This window comes from Bufo gargarizans, chromosome 2, assembly GCF_014858855.1.
Source record: "Bufo gargarizans isolate SCDJY-AF-19 chromosome 2, ASM1485885v1, whole genome shotgun sequence".
Taxonomy (NCBI): domain Eukaryota; kingdom Metazoa; phylum Chordata; class Amphibia; order Anura; family Bufonidae; genus Bufo; species Bufo gargarizans.
In genome coordinates, this window is record NC_058081.1 from 215,101,559 (window position 1) to 215,126,993 (window position 25,435).

Below are 25,435 nucleotides of genomic sequence, written 5' to 3' on the forward strand. Positions count from 1 at the left end.
GAGAGGAAAGACACACAGAGAGAGAGGGACAGAGAGAGGGACAGAGAGAGGGACAGAGAGAGGGACAGAGAGAGAGAGAGAGAGAGAAGAGACAGAGAGAGAGGGGAGAGAGATAGCAAGTCAAGGGATGGAAGGAATGTGAGAGGGAGAGATTTTCCAGGCAATTTGGGCATTTGCAACTGGATCAAATTTATTCTGACCTGAATCTAATCCGACAACCGATTCGGTTAATTAATACCCAAATAAAATTTTATGAAATTCACTCATCTCTACAAGTAAGATAAATTACAATCCCTCCTTATGTACATTAATTCTTACTCTAAGTGAATGGGAACATTTCTCCATTTCAATTTCAGGCTGAAAACCTAATCTAATCATGTCCCACGACTTGTCTACCGAATCCAAGATCTATGTCAACAAACTGGATCCATGGGTCATAGTAAGCAACAGGTTTTTAATCTCTGCATGTGAAACTAAACGTTTCAATTTATTGACACCAAAATGAAGAATTATTTTAAACAAAGTATATTAAAGGGGTTGTTCTACCATAACAAGTTATCGCCCATCTGGTTTGCTGATAAGTGATTACCGGGGTCCCACCGATCATGAGAAGAGAGTTCCAAGTGCCCGATTTGAATAGATGACTCAGAATTGTCATGTTGGGATAACTCTCTTAGGCACTATGGGGCACATTTATTAAGACCGGCGTTTTAGGCGCCAATCTTATTAAGGCCCTGCAGTGGCAATGGATCGCCAAAGTTATGTAGAGGCACTGGCCTCTACATAACTTCGAGTATGCACCGCCGATTCTAAATCTAAGACAGCCACCTACCTTCCTGTACCCTTCTTCGTCAATGCCACGCCCCCTTTTTAGACCTGGCATGAGTGGGGAAGAAGTCGCAGATTCTACCGCAATGTGGCGTGTGATATAATCTGCGCCAGATATACACCACAAAAGTGCCGTATATCTGAATGTCAATGATCCCCTATATCTCATGCCATATAATTCTATGTGGGATATGGTATCTTGGGCCATGTTTTAGACTAGATAAACTGAAAAGAAAGCTTCTAGTGTCTGAAAAAGAATGCACCAGCATCGACATGATGATATATGTAAGTTTACATGGACCCATTGAAATCATCACATGCAGGATCTGTGTGATACTACAGTATATGTAACATACATACCACATCGGCAAAAACAGGATAGTAGATAATCATTTTTGAGACACCCAAACAGACATTTAAAAATGTTATAAAATATATACTTTTAGTTGGAAATATTTATGGTCAGTAAATAGATATTTTCAGTTAAATAGTTTCATATTTTTCTAGAAGAAATTTCCTCTTTCAAAAGCATAGCCACATATAATTATCAAGCGCAACTCACTGCTCTGCAGGGATATATTCTTCAATCAAAGGAGTGCACTTCACTTCTGCAACTTTCACATTATGCTGAATTTCCCAAAACTCCAGGCCCAGGTTTTCTCCCCTAATTGTTACTTTGGTGCCTCCATCACGGGGACCGGTTACAGGAATAATCTACACGAAATGAAAGAGAGATACTTTATCTTTTTAAATATATTACATGGTTGAAGAAGCTGTCAGTGAGTCAATTCAATGTTCCAGCCTGACCTAGACATGTCTGAGCTAATCATTCTATTACCTGTGTCGCCTTACTATACAGTGAATGCACAGTTTACTAGACAATGAATATCATTCGTCACAAACAAAATAAGTTAGAAATGTAACATAGAAAATTAAAATTCCTATCTCATGATGAGAAAACATACTGGTGCAAGTAGAGGTTATGGAAAAGATGTAGATTTTGTAACATCATCTTTCTCTGTAGCCTTAAGCCAAACACAAACCCTTGTAGGTTTAAGCGCTGCATGCATAATTAGCTCTCTGGTGGAAGTCTGCGGCCCCTGAGACTTGTGATAAGCTTTTATTGAGCTCCATAGCCTCCAACTCCTCTACAAGCAATGCTAACCTTTATAGGATGTTATTGAATACACTACACTTTGATGGATTGCTTCCCTACTTATGTTTTAATTAGTAAAAGAGTGAAATGCTTTAAAGGAATATACCATAACTTAAATGGGTTTTCCCTATACGAACATCCACAAGACAAGTTTAAATGCATGATTACTGGGGTCCGTCCAACAGGACTCTCAAAAATCCCAAGAACAGACATCTCAAAATCCCTTGTGTGAATGAAGCAGTAGTAGACATGTGAGATCAATGCTCCACTCATGTCTATGGGACTGGTGGAGTACAGAAGGCCACTGTATCTGCAGTCCCAAAGGAGTGAATGGACCAGTGGTCATGCATGTATACTACCATTTTATTCACTCAGAAAACTTGGGGAACCCATTCTCAGAACTAATGGGGATCCCTGAGGTTATTCCACCAGTAAGCACACATTTATAACCTATTCTTTGGATAGGTCCTGAGTTAAAACCTCTTTAACACACAACATAGACAAAAGTCTATGGTTTTCATCAAGATGTGCTTGAACCTCTTTAGCATTTAGGACCTTTCATTTGTAATGGGTAATGAAGGAGTCAGAGACAATAGAATAGCAGTGTTTATATGGGAAGTCATTTAGTTGTAACTGGGTCTATAGGCATTGGCTATGACAATTATTTCATCCTAATGTCCATGATATCCCCACCATACTGGCTTCCATAGACTCTACAGTGAAATTTCCGGGTGTGCCGAAGCCCATTAGTCCACCTAAGCCCTCCTCATGGCCATCAGCTGGGTACATAACAATCTGATGTTCTCAGCATTAGTTAATGCTAGGTGCACAAGGTACTTATGCATGTGGCCGGTGGCCATAGGTGCCCCTTGAATTTAACTGTATCATTGTCCTCAGGAAGGTGATATAGATGAATACTGTGGCAGGGTTTGGATTCACCTACAACATTGAGCCACTTTAACATTTTTTTTTTCCAGGTCCACTTTAAGTTCCCAATCCGCCTCTGCTGACTATAGTTGAACTTAAGAGTGACAAGAGGGTCAAATCAGTCAAAGTCTAATGATGCGTACATAGTCTAAATGCCTTGTTAATAATACCATTTTTATTTAATGCATTGTAAATTAATATGAAATAGCAACAGAATATGGATTTATTTTTCATTCAAATCAGCTCTACAATAGGACTTTTTCCCATTTGCAAAAAGGTGGTGAAGCCAGTTCGCTCATCTGAGATCTACTACCTTAATGTGTGCTTAGGTTTGAAGAGGGAAAACTGCGCCTATGGCTGTCCCATGATTGTTCCCCCCCAATTATTTTCAATAATTCAGACAAAAAGGTGACAAGTGTGATATACCTGATTTAATATAACTATTGCGCTATCATCATTTGAGAAGTCTGCTCAGAAAGTGCAGTTTAATTAAGAGACATTTCCATGCTAATGCCTTGCTAGCAAACTGATAATGTGGCATGTACGTTACAGTTCAATAATTAATGGGCCATGAGGAGGCTTATCCAATATCATATATTATTCAATAAACTAATTTGATTTATTCCTAATCTCTCTGAATAGGACTTTAGTTACATTAAACATTTCACAAAGGTACCATATTCCCCTTTTTCATCCTACTCTAGACCACTTTTCATGCATTTGCTGGATATTAAGCAAAGTATAATTAATGGAGGTCTATCATATCAAATAAATGCTAATAGAGAAATTAATTGCCATTAATTTTCTAATTATGAGTAAAATTTGAGCAGCGACATCTTAACAGGATCTTCTACATGGAGAATTTAGCTGTGCACTAATCTATTGAGCCAATATTGGAAGTGGTTGCACTCCAGGATACTCAGACTGTTCTTGAGGCCGCTGACAATCCACAATGATCCATGCTAGTTCTCAAAGGTTTTTAAAGTATCATTAAAGATGTGCATTTTTACTGTATGTATACAAAAGATGCAGGTAAGAGAACAGTTAGGATGAACTATCCCTGTGTCATTGTAATAAGATGAATGATGTACCCTAAGGTCTCTTTCACACGAGCGTGACGGATTGGCTCTGGATGCGTTCAATGAAACTCGCACCATTTTGCAAGCAAGTTCAGTCAGTTTTGTCTGCGATTGCGTTCAGTTGTTCAGCTTTTTCAGCGCAAGTGCAATGCGTTTTGATGCGTTTTTCACACGCGTGATAAAAAACTGAAGGTTTACAGACAACATCTGGTAGCAACCATCAGTGAAAAACGCATTGTATCCCCACTTGCTTCCGGATGCAATGCGTTTTCCACTGAAGCCCCATTTACTTCCATGGGGCCAGGGCTGCGTGAATATAGAACATGATGCGTTTTTCAAGCAACGCAGAACTGATGCGTGAAAAAAAAAAAGAACAAAGTTAATGAACAAATAAATCAGTCTCTTATCATACATATATTGTATAGCACCAAAGGTTAAGGCTTGAGAAAAAGAATTAACCTTAGCATAATTACCATGATGAGGGGTCTCAATGCCCAATATGGAGTGGACATAGCTAAACCTACTAGCATTACACTTTATAATGCATTAGTTTACTACTAGTTTACTGGTTACTTGATAACTAAATATATTACGAATCCATCAATATCAGTACAGCATATTTAGGATAGCATGTAGGGGCTACATTTCCAGGCAATTCATTGTTCTGAGCCTGACTACATGGCTAGGGGTGCAAATGATGTCTTGATAATGTTCCAAAGAGTAGCTCCCACAGCTTAAGGGTATGCAGTACCTACATTAGTTTGCAACTTATCCAAAGTGTTTTCAACTAAGTCTACATTCACACAAACGTATTTTGTTTCCTTGTTCCTTTTTTTGCGGATATTATGCAGACCCATTCATTTCAATTGGCCCGCAAAAAATGCAAAGAGCACAACGTGTGCTATCTGCATCTGTATGTCCATTCCACAGCCCCGCAAAAAAAAAATAGATCATGTCCTATTCTTGTCCGTTTTGGGGACAAGGATAGGCATTGTTACAATGTATTCGCAAAAAAAACGGATGCCATACGGACGTCATCCTTTTTTTCGTGGATCCACAAATTGCGGACTGCAAAACACATACGATCGTGTGAATGTAGCCTAAGAAGTATCTTTCTCACCGTTTTTATTATCTTCTTAATTATGGTCACAGTGGAGCTCTAACGTGTCTTTAGGTTCCTACTTGCCTATGTGAAGATATGTGCGCCACTTTTTCCATCAGCATAGCTGCCAAAAGTCAGACATACAGTCTTGATATGTGATCTTTCTTTGTTTGATCCACTGCATTCTAGTCCAAAAGTAGTGGACATGTCTCAGACTACCAAAGGACAGTGTGCATACTGTCTTCTGAGAACAGAACTGAACAGACGGCTAGGGATTGGAAGAACCATGGTTAAATAGAAGCACATGGGATATTATTGCTATGTATTATGAAATTATTATTGTCAACCTATGGGTCACCTTAATAATCATTGTCATCTTTAGGGTAAAACTGATAAAGTTTCAGCCATTCAATTTATACTGCCATATAGGTGTGAGTCCTACCTATGGGACCCACTCCTATCCCCCAATGAGGCCCCTGAAGTGAACAGGGAGCAAGCATTTGTAGCCACCTTCTGTTCACCGGTATAGGCATTTTGAAAATAGCTACTCAGCAGCTCGGCTATTTCCAGCAGTCCCATGGTACATGGAGCCCTGGCCCCTCTTGTGCGCTCTCCACTCACTGCTATGGGAGTTGCCCAAAAAGCTGAGCTGGCTCATTTTGCTATTTTTGGAACTCTCAAAGCAAAGAATGGAGATAGGAACAGGTCCCAGAGGGACGGCACCGATCTGACATCAATGGAATATCCTAGCGATCTGCCATCGATGTCTGAGATGAGTCAACCCCTTTTAAGAAGTCTTTAGATTAATTAATGTAAAGAAGTCTGCAGTGGCTGCTGTAAACAAAGTCCAATTATACCATGGATATAATGCTAATAAATGGTATTTTCTATTGTTACTGATGTAAACATTTCTTATCCAAGAGGGAAGTGACTTCCTGGATATGGACAAATTGAAATAGCCTAGTGTCAATGTGATATAGAAATAAATTACAATTATTATAAAAAATGGGAAAAAAAATGAGGCTTAAATGTTGAAGCCTTTACTTCAATTGAAAAGTGAATTACATTTTTAAACACAGGGTTTAAGAAAGAGTAGGCGTCTACCAGCATCAAAGTCTGCTGAGGTGCTGTAGCGTTGAAATAAATGCACCGGATCATAACAAGCTGTCAGACTTTACACCCGCTGCTAACAGCAGCATAATGTTACAGCTTTGCTTGTCATCTTCGGGAAGTAGTTTGCATCTAGGCAATTTTATAGTGCTCTAATTTCAAGGAGTGTCAATATAAATGTAGTCATCAGTAAATAACCTGGGCTGATAATATTTTTCTCTCCTCCCATTTCATTGCCCTGCATAGAGTATTTCTTCTGCAAGCAACCCAATAAAAAACATTAATGTATCCAGACTTGTTAGCTGCTGTGTATACAGTATATCAATTTGATAACCTCCACTCTAACGACACCTCAAAAAGCCACTCTAAATATGTACTCTACACTTGAAAGCGTGATAAAAAAAAGATTACATGTACATACCTGTGTTATCCTGGGATTTTCACATTTTGCATGGGTCCCCGATAGCTCAAGCCAGGGTTTTTCTAAGGTTGAGCAGTGTTGCTTGAGCGTACATTTGGATTCTCCTGCACACCAACCACATTCAAAGTCGGGATCTGCCTTTAAGCACAAGCCGCAGCTGGGTCTGGTAGCATCACACTTGTACAGATGCACTAAGTTCAATAGAAGACAAAATAAATGAAGCATACCCACTGATTAGGAGTTAGAACATATGGTATGATTGATTAAAACAATCATAAAGGGGGAATCTAGTAAAAAAAATGTATCTGATTTCATCATCAGATGTTACAGGATCACTTTGGTAAAGTCAGTAATCACCCACCTCCATTCCCAGAATGAATGCTCCCTTTAGAGTTTATAACCTGGAGATTGGATGTTGATCCTATCCATAGATGGAGACAGGAAGGAATGTTTCTCCCTTAATATGGAGCAATGCCTAATAGGGATTTTTTGCCTTCCTTAGAAATAAATGTTGGACTTGATAGAACTGTGTTTTTCCAACCTTACCCAAATATGTAACCACTTTACTACACAGAAAGTTCTGATACTGAAATTTTGACATGATCTTCTAAGCCAATGAAATCAATGGCAATTTGCTAAGTACTTAGAAAATTTGACACGATCTTCTAAGCCATCAATGTCAGTTTGCTTAATAGTCTGCATCAACCGTTCAGTATGAGAAATTTCTAAGTAAGGCCAAAAGAGGTAAAAGTTTATATAGCCCTTCATTCAAAAAACTAACCATTGGGTGGTCGGCAGTTACGAATTTCATCTTTTCACCTATATCTACAACATACTGTATAAGATTAGCATTTTTACTAGATTTCCAATTATACTAGAACAACAATTGCACATAAACAGCAGGGTGTAAATGCAGATTATAATTCTCCACTGCAGTTTACATATCTTCATATAAAAAGCAAACAGCCTCTTTAACTACTGTATAATGAAGACTGCCAGAGATCCGTCCACAACCCGGCAAGTATGTCAAGAATTGGCCGGATGAAAGCCGATGCGTGCATCGGTTTTCATCTGGCCGATTCACTGTGAATTTGCCGGGTTGCAGCCAGATCTCTGCCGGTCCACATAATGGGGCAAAACGGCAATGCGGTAGCATCTGGAATACTGGCTAGTGTGAAACTAGCCTTACCCTTAAATATATAAATCATGGTGGTACAACATATAAATGTGGATGCAAAGATGGACATAAAATTTTAAAGGGTCTGTCCAGGATTTGACATTTCTTTATCAAATCTAAGCTGTTTCCACAAGCTCTGGTGCTAGAACCAGGCACTGGAACTTCACAGCTCTCTTCACTGTGTAGTGGCTGTGTCCAGCTGCTGCTCTGAAGTGAAAACAGCTGATCGGTGAGGGTGCTTAGAGATGGACTCTGCCTTATATTGATGACCTATCATAAGGATAAGTCAATGGTAAAATCCCCAATATGGAAACTCATGCCTAATATACCACATAACATGTTTCCTTTAAAACAGTTCTACAAAACGCGCCTAAAGGGACGTGCTTCAAGTTGTTAATAATGCTGAATGGGTATTGGAGAAAGTAGTTCACACATTCCCATATTTGCTTTGATAATGTAAGCATACCTGAGAAAATGCTGTTTTATTCACTGTAGACACTGTATGATAATACATCATAAATAATCAGATTGGCGTCCAGTCTTCATTGAAGTGCCCTGACATGATGAAAACAATCCATCCTAAACCCCCCACTGCTCCGCTCTTAATATTTCTTAGAAATAATGTTGGATGATGCAGTTGGGGAAGGGCACTGCATTGAAGAGTGATTTTTTTTCTCCCCTGATGCTTGGCATTGGGTAAGGGATGGGAGGTCTCAGTACGTAATTTTTCTTACGCATCACACACTTCAGTGTGCCAGGTATAGGACATTTCACTGAAAAAAGATACTTGGGTATTAAGTTTCAATATCAATTGTGCTAATGGTACTAAGAAACGTTGAATAGGAAGTAAAACTCAAACATTTTATTAGATATGCGTTAAAAAAGAGGAAGGACCACTATATCACCAAATAAAGCTCAAAAAGCGTGATTAAGTACTGTATATGTATATGGGCCTTTTATGAATAAATAAATGGTGCCTGAAGCATTGGTCCTCTCCGCACTATCTAGCTTAGATGCACCGTGAGAATCCAGCAGTCACCGTTCTGTAGCGGCGTGCAGATTAATGGCGCCGCAACCAGAGGTCCATTCATTTACATGGACCCCCACTTATACAGCGTATGTAATTCAGAGCACTGTGTCATGAGGTCCCATTACAGTTCGCTGCTTTCTCTGTATTGCAGCATAGATAGATCAGAGAATAGCAACGGCTGATAAATTGCATAAAAGTTAATAATTGTCAGGCTTATCTACAGTAAAGAAGCATAATCACAACACCAGAGCCCTAGGGCTGCCACAGACGGTGTGATTATCTCTACTCCCTACTTTTTTCCTGGTTACAGTTCAGACCAGTGAGTAGTGCCTGGCATTAGATTGGCTATCTGCCCTAGTATATACTATCATATTGTCTGTGCTAACATCCCTGCACTTCTGCTCGTTGTGTTTCACCTAAAGCTCATCAGGAGCACTGGGTACAAGCAGGACAGACAAACAGACAAAACGCAGCCGTCATATGAAGCATACACATGAAATGTATTTATTAAGGCCCTCCGGCCTTACAGTTTCTATCCTAAATGTCTATTCTGCTTTTTTTTTTTAAGCAGTCTTTTATCATAGTCCCCACCTCTCTGCATTCTTCTAATCGCTTCAATGCCTTGAAATTTGATGGCGTCAACTTTGCCCTCATGCGTGGCGCAAACATGGCGTGCAATGGGAGTGTTGGCTCCTTTACGGATATCGTTAAGATGTTCCGCTATCCATCACCAGAACTCCCGTATTGTCTTGCCCACATATTGCAGGCTGCATATGCATGTTGCCAAGTAGATGACATCGCTCGTTCTGCAGTTAATGAATGAACGAATTGCAAACTTTTTCCATGTAACCGTTCTCCTGAAGCTGTTACCCCGTTCAATTGCTGCACATGCCACACAGCCCTCACGACAAAAAGTACCACAGAGTTCATGACTAAGCCATGTAGTTGGCTGTGGACTTTGGTGGAGGCTGTAAACTAGTCTATCTCTTAAATAGCGGCCTCGGCGGTACGTGATAGTCGGGGTAGCGTCTACAAGATGTTCTATATCTGGGTCGGACTGTAGGATACTCCAGTAGCAAGTAAGGACATCCCATATTTTTGTATGTGCTTCATCAAATGTAGGGAGGGAACGGATAAAAAAAGAGCTCTTAACAAGCTCTGCCTCTAATGCCACCAGATGTAAGGCAGCTATCCTATAAGTCAATATTCAGCTCTTAAAATAATCCTTGAGACAAGACTTGGATATTAGATAAGCTAGCACCTCATCTGCAGACAGCTGTTTCAGGTGTTATTGCCCCTCATCAGTGCAGAGCAGAGAGTACTTGCTTAACTGGGTGAGAGGACTGTGTCCGAGTCAGGAAGGAACTAACTCTCCTTAAGGAGAGAGCACCTTAATCAGTGTGAGGAGACTTATAGGCCATACATGCTCCTCTGGAATACCGGATAGCAACTCTCCCATTGTAGGAGACTGTTTGTAGCAGTCTCTTTCTGAAACAATCTTGTACTCAGGCTCCCCTCCAGGTCCCTAAAGATCATCAGGTCCAGGAATGTGATTTTATTTTTGTGGATTTCTGATGTGAAGTATAGACCTAGCTCGTTGTTGCTTAGATCCTCCACAAAGTTCTCAAATTCCACCGTACTTCCTGATTATATGATAAACACATCATCTATAAAGAGTAGCCATAGACTGATGTGTTCTGCCCATCTACTGGCATTGTCTGCAAAAACCACCTCATGTTCCCACCAGCCCAGGTAGAGGTTGGCAAAAGTTGGTGCACATGGACTTCCGATGGCCACCCCTGTGAGCTGCTGGTAAATCCTGCGGTCAAATAGGAATATGTTGTGTTCCAAAGTGAATTGCAGCAGTTCCAGCACAAATTCATTATGTCGCCACATATGTGTGCCTCGTTGCTGTAAAAAGGCCACCGATGCCCCACACCCTTTTTCTTGGGGTATGGAGCTGTAGCACCTCCACATCCAGACTGGCTAGCATGGTGTGATCATCAATTTGAATCCCTTCAAGCTTCTTAATCACATCTATGGTGTCTCTGATATAGGATGGGAGCGCCCATGTGTGAGGTTCCCTACCCCAGAGACAATCAGTCTTCTCTTAAGTGGGGTTAGCCCTTTATGTATTTTGGGAAGACTGTAGAAGCAAGGGACCACTGGATTACTAAGACAGGCACATATATGGATATATTTGTGCATTAACATATGCACTGATTGTTACATATGTATATATTATATCCAGCAGGATATATGGGGTTGTCTTTCCCTTAATTCTGGTCCCCTCATCCCTATATGTGCTAATGCTGCCTCCGTACTTGTACTTTACCGCTGATTGGTGCCTGCTTATTGAATGTGTGCAGTCATATCGGGACAACGCTGCAGAGGGCGTAACTGGAGGGCGAGACACTCCTTGTCTTTCGGACATGACCACCACCCTCCCGTTCGCTGACAGTGGCTGGTCGCACCCCTGGATGGGGAGGGACACCCCCATGTAAACAGCTGTTTGCGGCGGCCATATCTATGGCCACCCTAGCGCCGATGCTGCCGCTTTGAGACACGAGGTGGACAGAATTTTGTCTGTCCTGCTTGTACCCAGTGTTCCTGATGAGCTTTAGGCGAAACGCGTTGAGCAGAAGATAGTGCAGGGATGTTAGCACAGACAATATGATAGTATATACTAGGGCAGATAGCCAATCTAATGCCAGGCACTACTCACTGGTCTGAACTGTAACCAGGAAAAAAAGTAGGGAGTAGAGATAATCACACCCTCTGTGGCAGCCCTAGGGCTGTTGTGTTGTGATTATGCCTGACAATTATTAACTTTTACGCAATTTATCAGCTGTTACTGCTAAAAAACTGAGAAAGCAGTGGACTGCGAAGAGGACCAGCGCTTCAGGCACCATTCATTTATTCATGAAGGCCCATATACATATACTTAATCAGGCTTTTTGAGTTTTTTTTCTTTTGAGGTCCTTCCTCTTTTTTAATGCATATCTAATAAAATTCTGGAGTTTTATTTCCTATTCAACGTTTCTTAGTACCGTTAGCACAAATGCCAGGTATAGGACACCTAAACCAATAATACATCATTTTCTCAGGAATTTTCTCAGGGATGCTTACAGTCTATTAACATTTCCTTTAAAGGACATCTGTCAGCAGATTTGTAGCTATGAAACTGCCTGACCTGTTAAATGTGCGCTTTACTATATGCAAATGACTCTAGGAGCAATGGGGGCGTTGCCATTACACCTAGAGATTCTCCTCTCTGTACAACTGCCACGCCCTCTCCACTTTGATTGACAGCACATATGAACATGGGACCAACACAGATGCCTTCAGCTGCCAAGTGCACATGTAACAGGTCAGCCAGTTTTATATGTACCAATCTGCTGACAGATGCCCTTTAATTTCCACAAGTACAATGGAGACAGCATATACCATTTTAAATGTTAGGATAGTCAATGCCCACAAGGGAATTTATTCTAATGTAGTATGACACACGAAAGCAGCAACCAAACTGGATTATAGAATTACAATAGAAGACCTAGTGCTTTGTCCTCTCGAAAGGAAGTCAATTTTCAAATTATTAAAAAATTCCTTCAATGGCTATCAAGATTTAGGTAAGTCTTATGGTCCGTACTTTCTTGGTACATGAAAACACCACTAGCTTATAAAATATTACCACAGTGTTTTCTGTAGACATAAGATTTTACAGAATGACATACTTTTTTTAAAAAAAAGCTTGAATATATTTTAGCTGAAATTTGTTTTGATGGTGAGTGACTTTACTAGCAGTAGGCACAGAAAATGAATGATATGGAAATGTGTGACTATAGAGTGATTCAATTTCAATGAGAGTTATAAAAAGAATGAGTCCTGAAAAGGTTAGGCACATGATACTTAACAGGAGATAAGTGATGTTGCTATGGAAACTATTTTCACAGCTATATTCGCCCAAACGGAAGTTCCACTTTACCTTTGTTCAGAGCTGGATTGTCAATGCTGAAATCCCCATTCCATACCACGGTCAGGTCCACTGGGAGACTGTCAATCTCCATGCCTTCGTAGTCATACTTAAAGGAAAATAAAAAGGAAATTTAGAGATGAAAGGTCCTTGAAATGTATTTCTTTTTTCATTAAGGGTTACATGTCTCTGAAGAATTCTACAGAGCTCTGCATATCTATCATTTTGGGCACAGAGGTGAACAAAGTTTTGAAAAATTTGATTTGGCTACTTCACCGAACTTCAACAAGAAATTTGATTTGTAATTACTTCATCACAAATCACTTTCTATTGTATGGAGCGGGTGCAATGATGGGGAACAGCAATTGCGCTGCCTCCCATCATTTAAACCCTTAGATGCCGCGTTCAACACTGATCACTGTAGTAATTATACTGTAGTAACAAATCTATTTTTCCTAAAATGGTGGCTGAAAATAAAAACTGAATAACAAATTATACTCACCTCATCCACTTGCTCCTGGAGAGGCCGTCCGCTCCCATCTTGATTGGAGAAAACCTGCCAAAGGACCTACAGCACGCGTGATGACGTCGCTGCGGTCGACCAGCGTAATCACGTGGTGAGGTCATTATGCTCGCTGCAGGTCTTTGGCGGGTTTTCTTCATTCAAGATGGGAACAGGCGGCCTCTCCGCAATCAAGGTGATGAGGTTAGTATAATTTTTTTTACTTTTAGCCATAATTTTAGGAAAAATGAATGAATTACCACGAAGTGCAAGGAAATTCAGCTTTGTGGCAAATCAAATTTTTCCTGAAATGCGGATCAAAGTCCACTTCAGATACTTTGATTCGCTCAACACTATTCAGGAGCATAGACCTGACATATCTAGCAAGGACACCAGGGCTAACAAATTAAGGTTCAATATGAAGGATAACAACTTGGAAAACTCATCTTTTACTAAACTCAATGTTACTAATAACTGATTTTTGGTGAGTTTCAGTTTTCAAGCCTTGCTTTCTGATGAGTATCATGTGTAAAGAAAATAATATCACTTTTCTATATATGTTAATAATTCAAGGCACTACAACAAACCACTTTCTGGAAAGGAACTTTTATTCCTGAGCTCCAAGATAAATGGCTAAAATGCATTAAAATGTAACTTCCAGAACTTCGGTGATAATTACACAGTCAGAGAAGTACCAGAAAGAGACAGGGAATGATAATGTACGTGTACTGTATATGTCATCCATGGTCTGCATTATGCCCTGACAACCCCTATGATTACTTCCATTTGTGGTTGTCAGCTTTGGAAATGGCTGAATTGGATACATTTAGGCTGTTTTCACACGATCAGTGTTTGGTCAGTGATTTCCATCAGCCAAAACCAGGTGTGGTTCCAAAAACACAGAACAGGTGCAAATCTTTCTATTATAGCTTATCTCTGTATAGCCTCTTAGGAGAAAATGTTCTTTCAAACATGAACCTTTTAAATATTTGCAATATTTTACAGTATCGTAAAATAATTCATCAAATATATCAGCTGACATAGGCTTGTTTGCTGCTTGTGATAAATACTGACCATAAGACATTTCTATGGAAAATGATAACATAGCACAATATTGCGACACATTGTGCCAAATGATAACCTCAGCTCTTCTGCACTGACAAACACAGCACAGCTAATAAATGAGCGCCTGGCACATACTTTTGCAGAGGAAAAACTACGGGACAGATTTACTAATGGAAATGCACCATATGAGGGCATGACCTAAGATGTCACACTATGCACAGAAAACTGAGAGAGAATTTTGGAGCATAATTCTGTAAACCATAAAGTAAGCCCCCTAATAGTTTAAAGGTGCCCCAGATTTTATAATCTGGCATCATCCGCTACGATCGATCTGGTGGAGTTTTAGACTGTCCAGCATAAATTTACAATTACAATGTTAGTATCTCTGCCCCTATACTGTATGTACACCAAAAACCTCTAAGTGTATTTTCAACTCAAATCCAAGGAAACTTTTGGTGTATATTTTTCCGGCCGATGCACTGTAGAAGAAAAGCACAATGAACACAAAGCAAAAAAGATAAGACTGATCTCTAAAGATTTTTTTACAATATATATACGTATTTTTATACTTTCCTGTGAGCTTTTGCAAGGGCAAAATAGTTGTCAAGTAAATAAATCTGGGAAATATTGGGTTTGCAGTGAAAGCCTTTAAAAATAAATGACATCTAATACAATTACAGAGCTACGTAGGAACAAGAGCAACACATGTACGCCTAATGACAAGGAGTGTGCACACTAGGTTTTGCCGGAGGGCTGCCATTATCTGCTCTTCTGTTGTTTCATTCAGTCATTGTAAAGCCATGAAGCCAAATCAGCCCGGGAGAAAGTGAACATTTCAACCCATAGGACACATAAGCTATCTAAAGCTTATTTTTTATATGTCAAAGGGCTGCTCAAAAACTGCATGGAGGGGAACAGATGTAATTTTCTTTCATATAATTTTTAATCTAGCCCTCGTCACACTAATAGGGTATCGGATGTCACCTAAGCGAAACATATACACAGACATCACAAACTGGGGGAGGGGGGAGTGTACTCCGATAGTATGAATACATTGTCCTTTTGTAATGTAATGGTTTTGAAAGGCCATTTAAGGTTTTTCCCACATATGGTCAACTTTAATATACCGTCTTGCCTATAAATCTTCTGAAACACCTCCAGACTTTCTTGTGACAGATCTTTAGTTCCACTTTATATGATGCCTATGTGCCATCTTCTTGAAAAAGACCACAGCCTAGAATACCCACTAACACTGAAATGTTAGATGATGGTCATCTCAAAGGAATTTCACTTTTATGTAGATTGTATATAGCATAGTACATAGTACAGTATATATATATATATATATATATATATATATATTTTTATTTTTTATTTTTATTTTTACAATGTTTTAACATTTATCTTTGTGTCAACAGAAATAATAATGGTTGCAGGTATCCTATAAAGCCATATTGACTTCAGCTGAACGTGGACACCCCCTTTAAATGTATAATCTGTAAAAACATGGAAGTGATATGGATGATTTATAAGTGGATTGAATGCACAAGTTAACTAAAAAATTTAGGCCAGACTACATAAAACAATTTTGAAAGAATCTATTTTCCTAGCCCATTCCAGCATGATCATTATATGAAGGCTAGGAGATGAAAGAATGTGTGCATTAACTGTGTAGCTTTGCCGGTTCGAAGGGAGCCATACGTAACCTGCTCACAGTCTGATTTCTTGTCTTTAATGCTCATTGAGGCTTACACAGGGAATCTGCCGCCAGCTGCCTCTTTATATTAGCAAATTATTCATGTAACAAAAGGCACTTTTCAGGAGGTACAGCTGTTCAAGATGTTCCGGCAGAACCTCCAGGAGGGAACGCAGTACAGAGAGAATAACACACAGGTCTGACTTGGGTGCCATCCAAACTCTGAATCTACCTAAGGAACTATATATGTACTAGCAGAAGATTAAGGATGATATTATTATTCCTGAGGGTAGTTTCTTCTCACTAACGTACAAGTGTAACAAACTGTGCTATACGCTGAGTGGAAAGGATTATGTTTTATTAACTCATAACCCTTTTGGTTTATATCATAGTGAAATATAACAGGACATCTCTATTGCTTCTGCAGTTATTTTACATTTACTATGATACTAGAGTGCATACTTGACTGTCCCAATGTTGAGAGGTAGGGTTTTGGACTATGAAGACACCAGTGGTCACACAAAAAGTAAGTGCAATATTATACATTGCTGGTCATCTGCTAATAACAGAGCATGTTTTTACAATTTGAATATAAAAACTATTGCATGCATACATTTTTGCTGTAAGTGAGTTTGTTTCCCCCATTAAGTTAGGATCCAGCAAAACAAAGGGGGGAATTTATCACGAGGGGAATATTTGATGTCAGTTTTGCTTGAGTCTGTGTTGGAGCACTTTATTCCACATTTATCAAATGTCTCATGTTGTTTGATAATTTTGGCTTGTCCTTAAACCTAACACTTCTGTCTAGAGAAGCTACTCCAGTGTTCCTACTCCAGCCTCCTCCTGGACTGAGATTGCGACTTTAACATACGCATTAACATAGCTAACCACACCCATTTTTCCATCCATATTACAAAACTGGAATGAGTGGTGTACAAATGCAAAAAGTCGCAAAATTTTGCACAAGTGAGTGTAAAAAGTCACAAATATTTGCGCAAGTGCTTAAAGTTTGCGCAAGCTAGTGCAAAAAAGTAGCAAAAGCCATATTTTGTGACTTTTTGATACCATAATTCTGGAGTGAAGGAATGACAGATAAATCAGGGCCAATGTATATACATCAAAAACAGTGTAGTTAGCAATGTTTCAGCTTTTAGATTCAGAATGCTTTATTTCTAATTATCAGCTTTTCCAAAGCTATTTGTGGGATACTAGCTGTTATAATGTCTCCCATACACAGCACACACACCCCTATCTCCAAACTCAAGCAAACCTGCAGAAGCAGCATGGATGGCATTATATGGCAGTAATGAACAGTTTGGATGTGAATCAAGCACCAAAGTTAGATATAAAACTTACACTATTAGTGCCATCAGCAGCATCTCTGTATGTGTCTTTGTGTATCTTTCACTCTGCAGATGCTTCTCCCACCTCCCTAACCTCTGCAGAAATCTTTGAACAAGTATAATTTGAAGTATAACTTCTCATTGAGCTGATAATCTATCTCTTATTGGATATTGGCACAGAAGTTAGGGGGATAAGAAGTGTCTGATAAGTGAACAAAGGGCAGTTTCTTTAATACGATATACCGTATTCGCTGTTTTATTTTACTATTGATTTATACAAAGATTGTTTTAAAGACAGTGACAGTCTTTTAGTGTTGTATTCTGCCAATTGTGTTGGAACATAATATTGGGAGGATCCTTGACTTAAAAACTCACTGATGCCTGGACAACAGGGGCCATGACCTTTGTAAATGACTGCATCTCTCAACAGAGATTGCCATAAGCCATAACATGATAACTCAGACAGAGAGCCTGACTAATAAACAAACAAAAAACATTTCAATAAATGGCACTTAGGTTTGAGCTTACAGAAATCATACACAAGGTTCCAAAGGTTCTGACCTCATTTATGAGTACAGTTCAGGGTTTCTGATTCAGCTTAAATGCCCAGACAAATGTTATGAAATGAAGCTAAAATATTTGAGTAGTTCTGTTTGTAAGCATTTTTTTCTAGTTGTTATCTAGGTCACATACATACAGTAATATAGGTGTGAACTCTCTTACCTCTTCTTGAATTTAGGCTCAAATTTCTCACAAAACAAATTCAATAGCTCTGCAACCCCCATCACAACCACTGGGTCACCATACAAAGGTACATACAGCACAGACATCTCATGACACAGTATCACAGTGTCTTTAAAAAAGAATAAAAGCTGTTCATCTGGTGCCACACATCTTAAGATATGGTGAGTAAGAAACAAATGAAGGAACGACATCTGCATCTAGTAGATATAATAAATGATATATGTTAAGGGTATTTTCACACTAGCGTTAAAAGAATCCAGCAGGCTGTTCTGTTACCGGAACAGCCTGCCGGATACGGAAATCCATATGCAAACGGGTGTCATTTGTGTCTGGATCAGGTTACGGATCCGTCTGACAAATGCATTGCAATACCGGATCAGTCTCTTCAGTGTCATCCGGAAAAACGGATCCAGTATTTTTTTCGTTCACAATTTGGAAGTTCTGCGCATGCGCAGACCGGGAAACAGGATCAGTTTTTCCAGAATACTTGGCATTAATACAAATCAATTGAAATGAATTCCGTATCCGGCATTCCGCCAAGTGTTCCGGAATTGTGGCCTGCGGTATTTTCTCCAGCCAAATACAGTAAAAGGGACTGAACGGATTGCTTTCCATTCAGAATGCATGACGGAACTCAATACCGGAAAACTTTAACGCTAGTGTGAAAGTACCCTATGCCCTGCCTATATTTCATGTTTGAAGACTACTGGAACAAGTCAACTCCTACAGGAATGATTCAGGTATGGTTCTGTGATCTATCTACAATTCATTTGTCATGTCTAATTATATATTTAGGGGGTCATTTATTAAGCCCGGCATTTTAGACGCTAGTTTTAATAACCTGTCTTTCTGGCGGTGAATCCGTGAAGTTATAAAAGAGACGCCACCCTCTACATAACTTCGGCACATCCAGCACCAGTCTAAATGTAAGCCAGATTCCTAGCTGTCTTATATTTAGACCATTTTCTATGCCTAAAACAGGTTTAGAAAATCATGAATGAGACGGCCTGCCAGCCCATCCCCTTCCCTGCCCACAACACACTCACTTTTTTAGATCTGGTGTGAGCAGGGAAAAGTCGCAGATTGCGCCAGACAAACACCTAATATAGGCGTATTTCTGGATGATAAATGACCCCCGTAGTTCTTATTTAATTGTGCTGCATTCACTATTATCACAAAGACGTGATTACATTCTGCTGACATTTGAGATCAGAACAGAAAATGAAATAAAGGTCACCAAGAGATCTGATGATTGGTAGTTTAGAAATTTTTGGGGAAATATAGCAAAATGATGATCTTATAATGAAAAATGTTTTTCATGTTAACATAGTAATACATCTCATAAGTCCTGATCTTTACATGTTGCACCTCATTTTGCCAAGCGTGGATCTTTATATGCTTTATCAGATAGCTAGTGAAACCTCTATTACTACTATTCCAAAGGAAAGGATTTAAGTATCTTCCTTTGTTGGATTGTTTATAATTGAGTGTTTATCCTGATCCGATACTATACTTGTATATTACATACACTTACTTCTACCAATTCATATTATATTACATTATGCGTGTGTCATAAAGTGTGTGTGTGTGTGTATATACTTTGATATTGATGACCTATCATCAGGATAGGTCATCAATATCAGATCGGTGAGGGTAGGCATCACAACAACCCCATTGATCAGACATTTCAGGCACCTATTAGCAGCAAAGTCTGCACAGAGGGCCAATCAGTATTTGTCATGCCTGGTCACTGCAGCTCAACTCCCATTCAAGTTAAAGGGAGCTAAGTCACAGTATGCTGGCTCTAGAAAATATACAGTGGATGGAGCCCTCAGTATCCTTTTGGTGATGACGAATGTCTAAAACAACGGCTGGAGGATGCTGGGTGTCGGAACTCCACTGATATGATATTTAAGAACTATGCTGAGGATAAGACACCAATATCTAAGTACATTCCATTCACTTCATTGGAGTATAATGCTACACAGCTGCTACATATTATCAAAGAACGTACTGATAAAACTGTGTCCCCAAAGTAAGAATTTAAAAAAATGCCTAGAAAGTCAAATCTTTTATTAAGTGTGAAGCAATTCTGATGTTCAAAGAGATCACTCATAATAAAGCATCTACCTGGTAATTAAGTCTCCAATAAACTTTACAATTTACTAATTATGTAGTCTATAAAGCATCAGAAAGCTGTTCTCTTCAGTATCTCCAGAATAGGATGATCATCTGCCTTGTCTCACAATTCTATTCTGCCCAGAGGCTGCACTATGAAAACTGTAATTTGTACTTAATCTTTCAAACCATAAACCCCTATGAATTTCCACAAGATGTTCACATCCCAATAACCTGTAAAGCGACAGTATATATTTTTATTTTTTTCTAATTTCTCATTTGTATCAGCTTATAAAATGCTATACTTGGTTTTTCAAGCAGATAATAACAACAATACGGCAAATACTGTTGAATAATTGTTCAAATAATTGATGTCAATTTTATATTTTTGACACTGTAAAGGGAACAGAAACAAAAGAAAAAAAAACAATGATGATGATGGAAGTAAAAAACTAAACAATATGAACATGTGAAGAACCTAGACTCTTATTGATATTTCCGAGCTCTGCTAGGAGTCATTACTAAAAGAAATCTGTAAGGAGCCATAATAAGTCTAAACTACCTGGAACAATTGAGTCATCCAGTGCTATGAGGCATTAACCCCTTCCCCCTTATGCATTTTGCGCCTTAGTGACAAAGCTAATTTTTTCAGGGGAAGAATGGAAAAAACAGTAATACCATCATTGTTTTTTTACATTGGAAATTTTGAGCCATAAATCACATGATAACATTACTTTCTGGGTAAGTATGATTATATATATATATATATATATATATATATATAAAGTGGTCCCTCAACCTACAATATTAAATTATTCCAGGATGACGATTGTATGTTGAAACCATTGTAATTTGAGTAATTGGTTCCAAAGCCCCAAAAATGTCATCCAAGATAAGAGAAAATGAAGATTTAGGAAAAATAAGCAGATAACTAAGACAGATAAAACAAGTCCTTACATATAAGAGTCAGAAATAGCTGCTAACTTACAACTAATACAGTTATTTTACCAGAGAAGTGGCCTTGATTGGTTGGATCTGAGTCTGAGACTTTGTATGTTGAGTCTAGTTTCAACTTACGATGGGTCAGAAAAGACCACTGTATGTTGAAAATATTGTATCTTGAGGCCATTGTATCTTGAGAGATCACTATATATATAAGAAATGAAGGTCAGTCAGTCCGAAAAATTTGGAAAACTTTGAAAGTGTCCCCAAGTGCAGTCACAAAAACCATCAAGCACTACAAAGAAACTGTCTCACATGCGGACCGCCCCAGGAAAGGAAGACCAAGAGTCACCTCTGCTGCGGAGGATAAGTTCATCCGAGTCACCAGCCTCAGAAATCGCAGGTTAACAGCAGCTCAGATTAGAGACCAGGTCAATGCCACCATCTCTAGAACAACTGTTAAGAGGAGACTGTGTGAATCAGGCCTTCATGGAAGAATATCTGCTAGGAAACCACTGCTAAGGACAGACAACAAGCAGAAGATACTTGTTTGGGCTAAAGAACACAAGGAATGGACATTAGACCAGTGGAAATCTGTGCTTTGGTCTGATGAGTCCAAATTTGAAATCTTTGGTTCTAACCACCGTGTCTTTGTGCGACACAGAAAAGGTGAACGGATGGACTCTACATGCCTGGTTCCCACCGTGAAGCATGGAGGAGGAGGTGTGATGGTGTGGGGGTGCTTTGCTGGTGACACTGTTGGGGATTTATTCAAAATTGAAGGCATACTGAACCAGCATGGCTACCACAGCATCTTGCAGCGGCATGCTACTCCATCCGGTTTGCGTTTAGCTGAACCATCATTTATTTTTCAACAGGACAATGACCTCAAACACACCTCCAGGCTGTGTAAGGGTTATTTGACCATGAAGGAGAGTGATGGGGTGCTGCGCCAGATGACCTGGCCTTCACAGTCACCGGACCTGAACCCAATCAAGATGGTTTGGGGTGAGCTGGACCGCAGAGTGAAGGCAAAAGGGCCAACAAGTGCTAAGCATCTCTGGGAACTCCTTCAAGACTGTTGGAAGACCATTTCAGGTGACTACCTCTTGAAGCTCATCAAGAGAATGCCAAGAGCAGTAATCAAAGCAAAAGGTGGCTACTTTGAAGAACCTAGAATATGACATATTTTCAGTTGTTTCACACTTTTTTATGTATATAATTCCACATGTGTTCATTCATAGTTTTGATGCCTTCATAGTCATGAAAATAAAGAAAACTCTTTGAATGAGAAGGTGTGTCCAAACTTTTGGTCTGTACTGTATATATATATATATATATATATGTTACTACTTTTGAACAATAAAACTCTTTAAAACAATTTGCGCATCACCACATTCCATGACCAATAATTCTTATATATATTTTTTTTTATATGGAGCTGTATAAGGGCGTGTTTTTAGTGGTGTGCCTTGTAGTTTTCATTGGTATCATTTTGGACTATATAAGCCTTTTTTTATTGTTTTGGCAAAGGCAATTTTGTCATTTTGTATTTTGTAATGGCATTCACCATGGAGGATAAAGTACATGATAATTGTATAGTTCAGGTCGTTATTGATGTGGCAAAAGTCAATTATGCTTAGAGGATTTTAATTTTAAAAATGTTTCCATGGAAAAGGTGTGTGTGTGTGCATTTTAACGTAGATTTTTTTTTTTATAGAACTTTATTCAATTATTTATGTTTACGACTTAGTAGTCCCACAAGGGGATTTTGACATGTGTTCCTTGGATTGATCACATATTACTCTGTAGCACAGTGTACTATGCTGTCAGTAGAAACTTGCCTTTGGCACAGCCTAATAGGCATTCACAAAAAGCAAACCTGAAGGCCTATATTGGTTTTTGGAATCTCAATATTATCACAAAGACATTTAGACCCTCATAGCAACCACTATAATATTCATTTTTTACATAGGTACACAGTTAAAATAGACATAAAAAAAACAAACAAAAAAACTATAGATCTTCTGTACCAGTTTAACATCGATTTCCTGCAATACTAGAATAAAATTGTTATCATACAAAGAAAAAAACAGTCAACCCCCTCTACCAGATACTGTAGAGAATGAAAGACTTACTGAGGTATTTTGGCACTGAACACTTGAACTGTTGAACCTCAGTGCAGGGACCCTCTGTTCATTCCCCTGGATGTTCAGGATGCACTCATAGCCTTTCTGCCCCGATTGAGGCTGTGGCAAATTCTTTGCTTTTAAAGTGATGGGTTTAACAATATCAACTGGAATCAGAATTCTTTCAGTATGAAGAAGCTGAGGGCATTCCTGAAAGAGAAGAAGAGCATAGAATAGTAGATTAACTAAACTGGCCTAATTAATACCACATCATAACACATACTGATACAATTAACTCTTTGCTGATTGCAAATGCCTGCATATCTAAAAAAAACTGAAAAGCTCAGTTTCAGCATCATAATAAACCATTCATTCAGGTCAGGTATAGTTTTTGTTCTTTCTTGAAGACATTTTGCTGGCTTGTACAAGAAATCTCTGGGATTGAATGATGGTGTCTCATGCTTTAGTCATGGAGATATGATGAATATCCTCTGTGTCTAATTCATGGATTACTGGTTCAAAAGAGGTGTAAAAGAAGCTTTCTATGTTAAATTGGAGAAAGCGTGCTTTAATATGGGTGGAAGAGTGTGACAGCTTTTGTCTGCCACTTACAATGCTGTTCTAACACCTCTCCTGAGGCAGCTTAATCACATCTAATAGCTTCATGCAAACATCATCAAAATCTTACCTCCATGTCTGAAACACAAGTCACCAGTATTAATGCTCGAGATTTTATTCAAGTCAGTCTAAATGAGAAAGCCAGTTGGATGACTTGTCTCGTCTTGAAGAAAAAAAAAATCCAGTTGCTCTGACTTATTACTAATGATATACCTTCATACATATATATTCATGATTTAGAAGAATGTAATAAAGGAAATTAGCCAGGGCATTTGATTACTAATGGAAAGATATGAAAAATCCCTATACTTGGATGATATCCATTGCTCTTCAGAAGTGGACATTTTTACCAAATAGTACCATTGTCCACAACATCTTGTTTTCGTGTAATTTAAATTTTTATTCTGACGTTCTTCATAGTGAGTAAGTCTCACATCGCATCTCAAATCATAATAGCTATGCTTCTATATTCAATAGAGGTGTTTGCAACACTATGATTAGAAGTTCATCCCTCATGGAAAACAATTATAACCGGCAAATCGACAAGATAATTGGATCTCTCAGTGCGGCAATTATAACATTTTCACACATGTAGCTGGACCATTCACTCCTCTTTTACCTATGAAAGTTGTAATTACACATTTGAGAAAAAACATTATTCTGGAGGAAAATGTATTTAACATAAGCTACCATTACAACCCAGTAATAGCAAAGCATGTGATAATAACATGAACTTATTACAGGCTAAATTAAATTTTGTAAAAGAGGAATGTTCATAGGTAGTAAAAATGAAAAAAGGCTTACTTTTACCGTACACTACATTTCCATTGACAATAGGAGCAATGGCATAGGAATAATGTTAACAGTATGATCAGGAAGCCAAAAGAGTAAACATATAATATACTGCAGGATGTTGTCCTGTCAGGTTTTTTCAAACTTTTGAAGCCAAAATCAGGTGTGGATCATAAAAAGTGAATGGAGATGTGACAGCACCTATGCGGTCAAGTAGAAACCTGAGTGCCTGTTCTCAAAGCGAGCAAGGGCATGTGTTGCATACTGTATGTTCTTCTTGTGAGTTTTCTCTGGGTACTCAGATCTGTTTCTACACTGATACTGATACCTTAACAGTATGTTTACATGGTTATTTTCACTGAATGAAAAATATAAGGCTAATTTCATGAGAAATAAGTCTCTGAAATCCAGGTATTACCAGCTTTTTTAGAGTACTTTCACACTAGCGTTATTCTTTTCCGGCATTGAGTTCCGTCCTAGGGGCTCAATACCGGAAAATAACTGATCAGTTTTATCCTAATTCATTCTGAATGGAGAGCAATCCATTCTGGATGCATCAGGATGTCTTCAGTTTAGTCTTTTTGCCTTTTCAGGACGGAGATAATACCGCAGCATACTGCGGTTTTATCTCCATCCAAAGTTCCGGAACACTTGTCGGCATTTTTTCCCATTGAAATGCATTA

The 25,435-nt window shown here is 38.8% G+C and overlaps 1 protein-coding gene across 1 annotated transcript in view; it reads right to left on the minus strand.

Annotated features, from left to right (window-relative positions):
- Nucleotides 1-25,435, minus strand: part of PLXNA4 (plexin A4) — a 756,456-nt gene that overhangs the window by 135,139 nt on the left and 595,882 nt on the right. The window contains exons 10-13 of the mRNA XM_044279996.1: nt 23,352-23,552; nt 12,816-12,912; nt 6,624-6,814; nt 1,391-1,542 (exon numbers count right to left, since the gene is read on the minus strand). Of these exons, the coding sequence (XP_044135931.1) occupies nt 1,391-1,542; nt 6,624-6,814; nt 12,816-12,912; nt 23,352-23,552 (641 nt within the window). The remainder of the gene's footprint in view (nt 1-1,390; nt 1,543-6,623; nt 6,815-12,815; nt 12,913-23,351; nt 23,553-25,435) is intronic.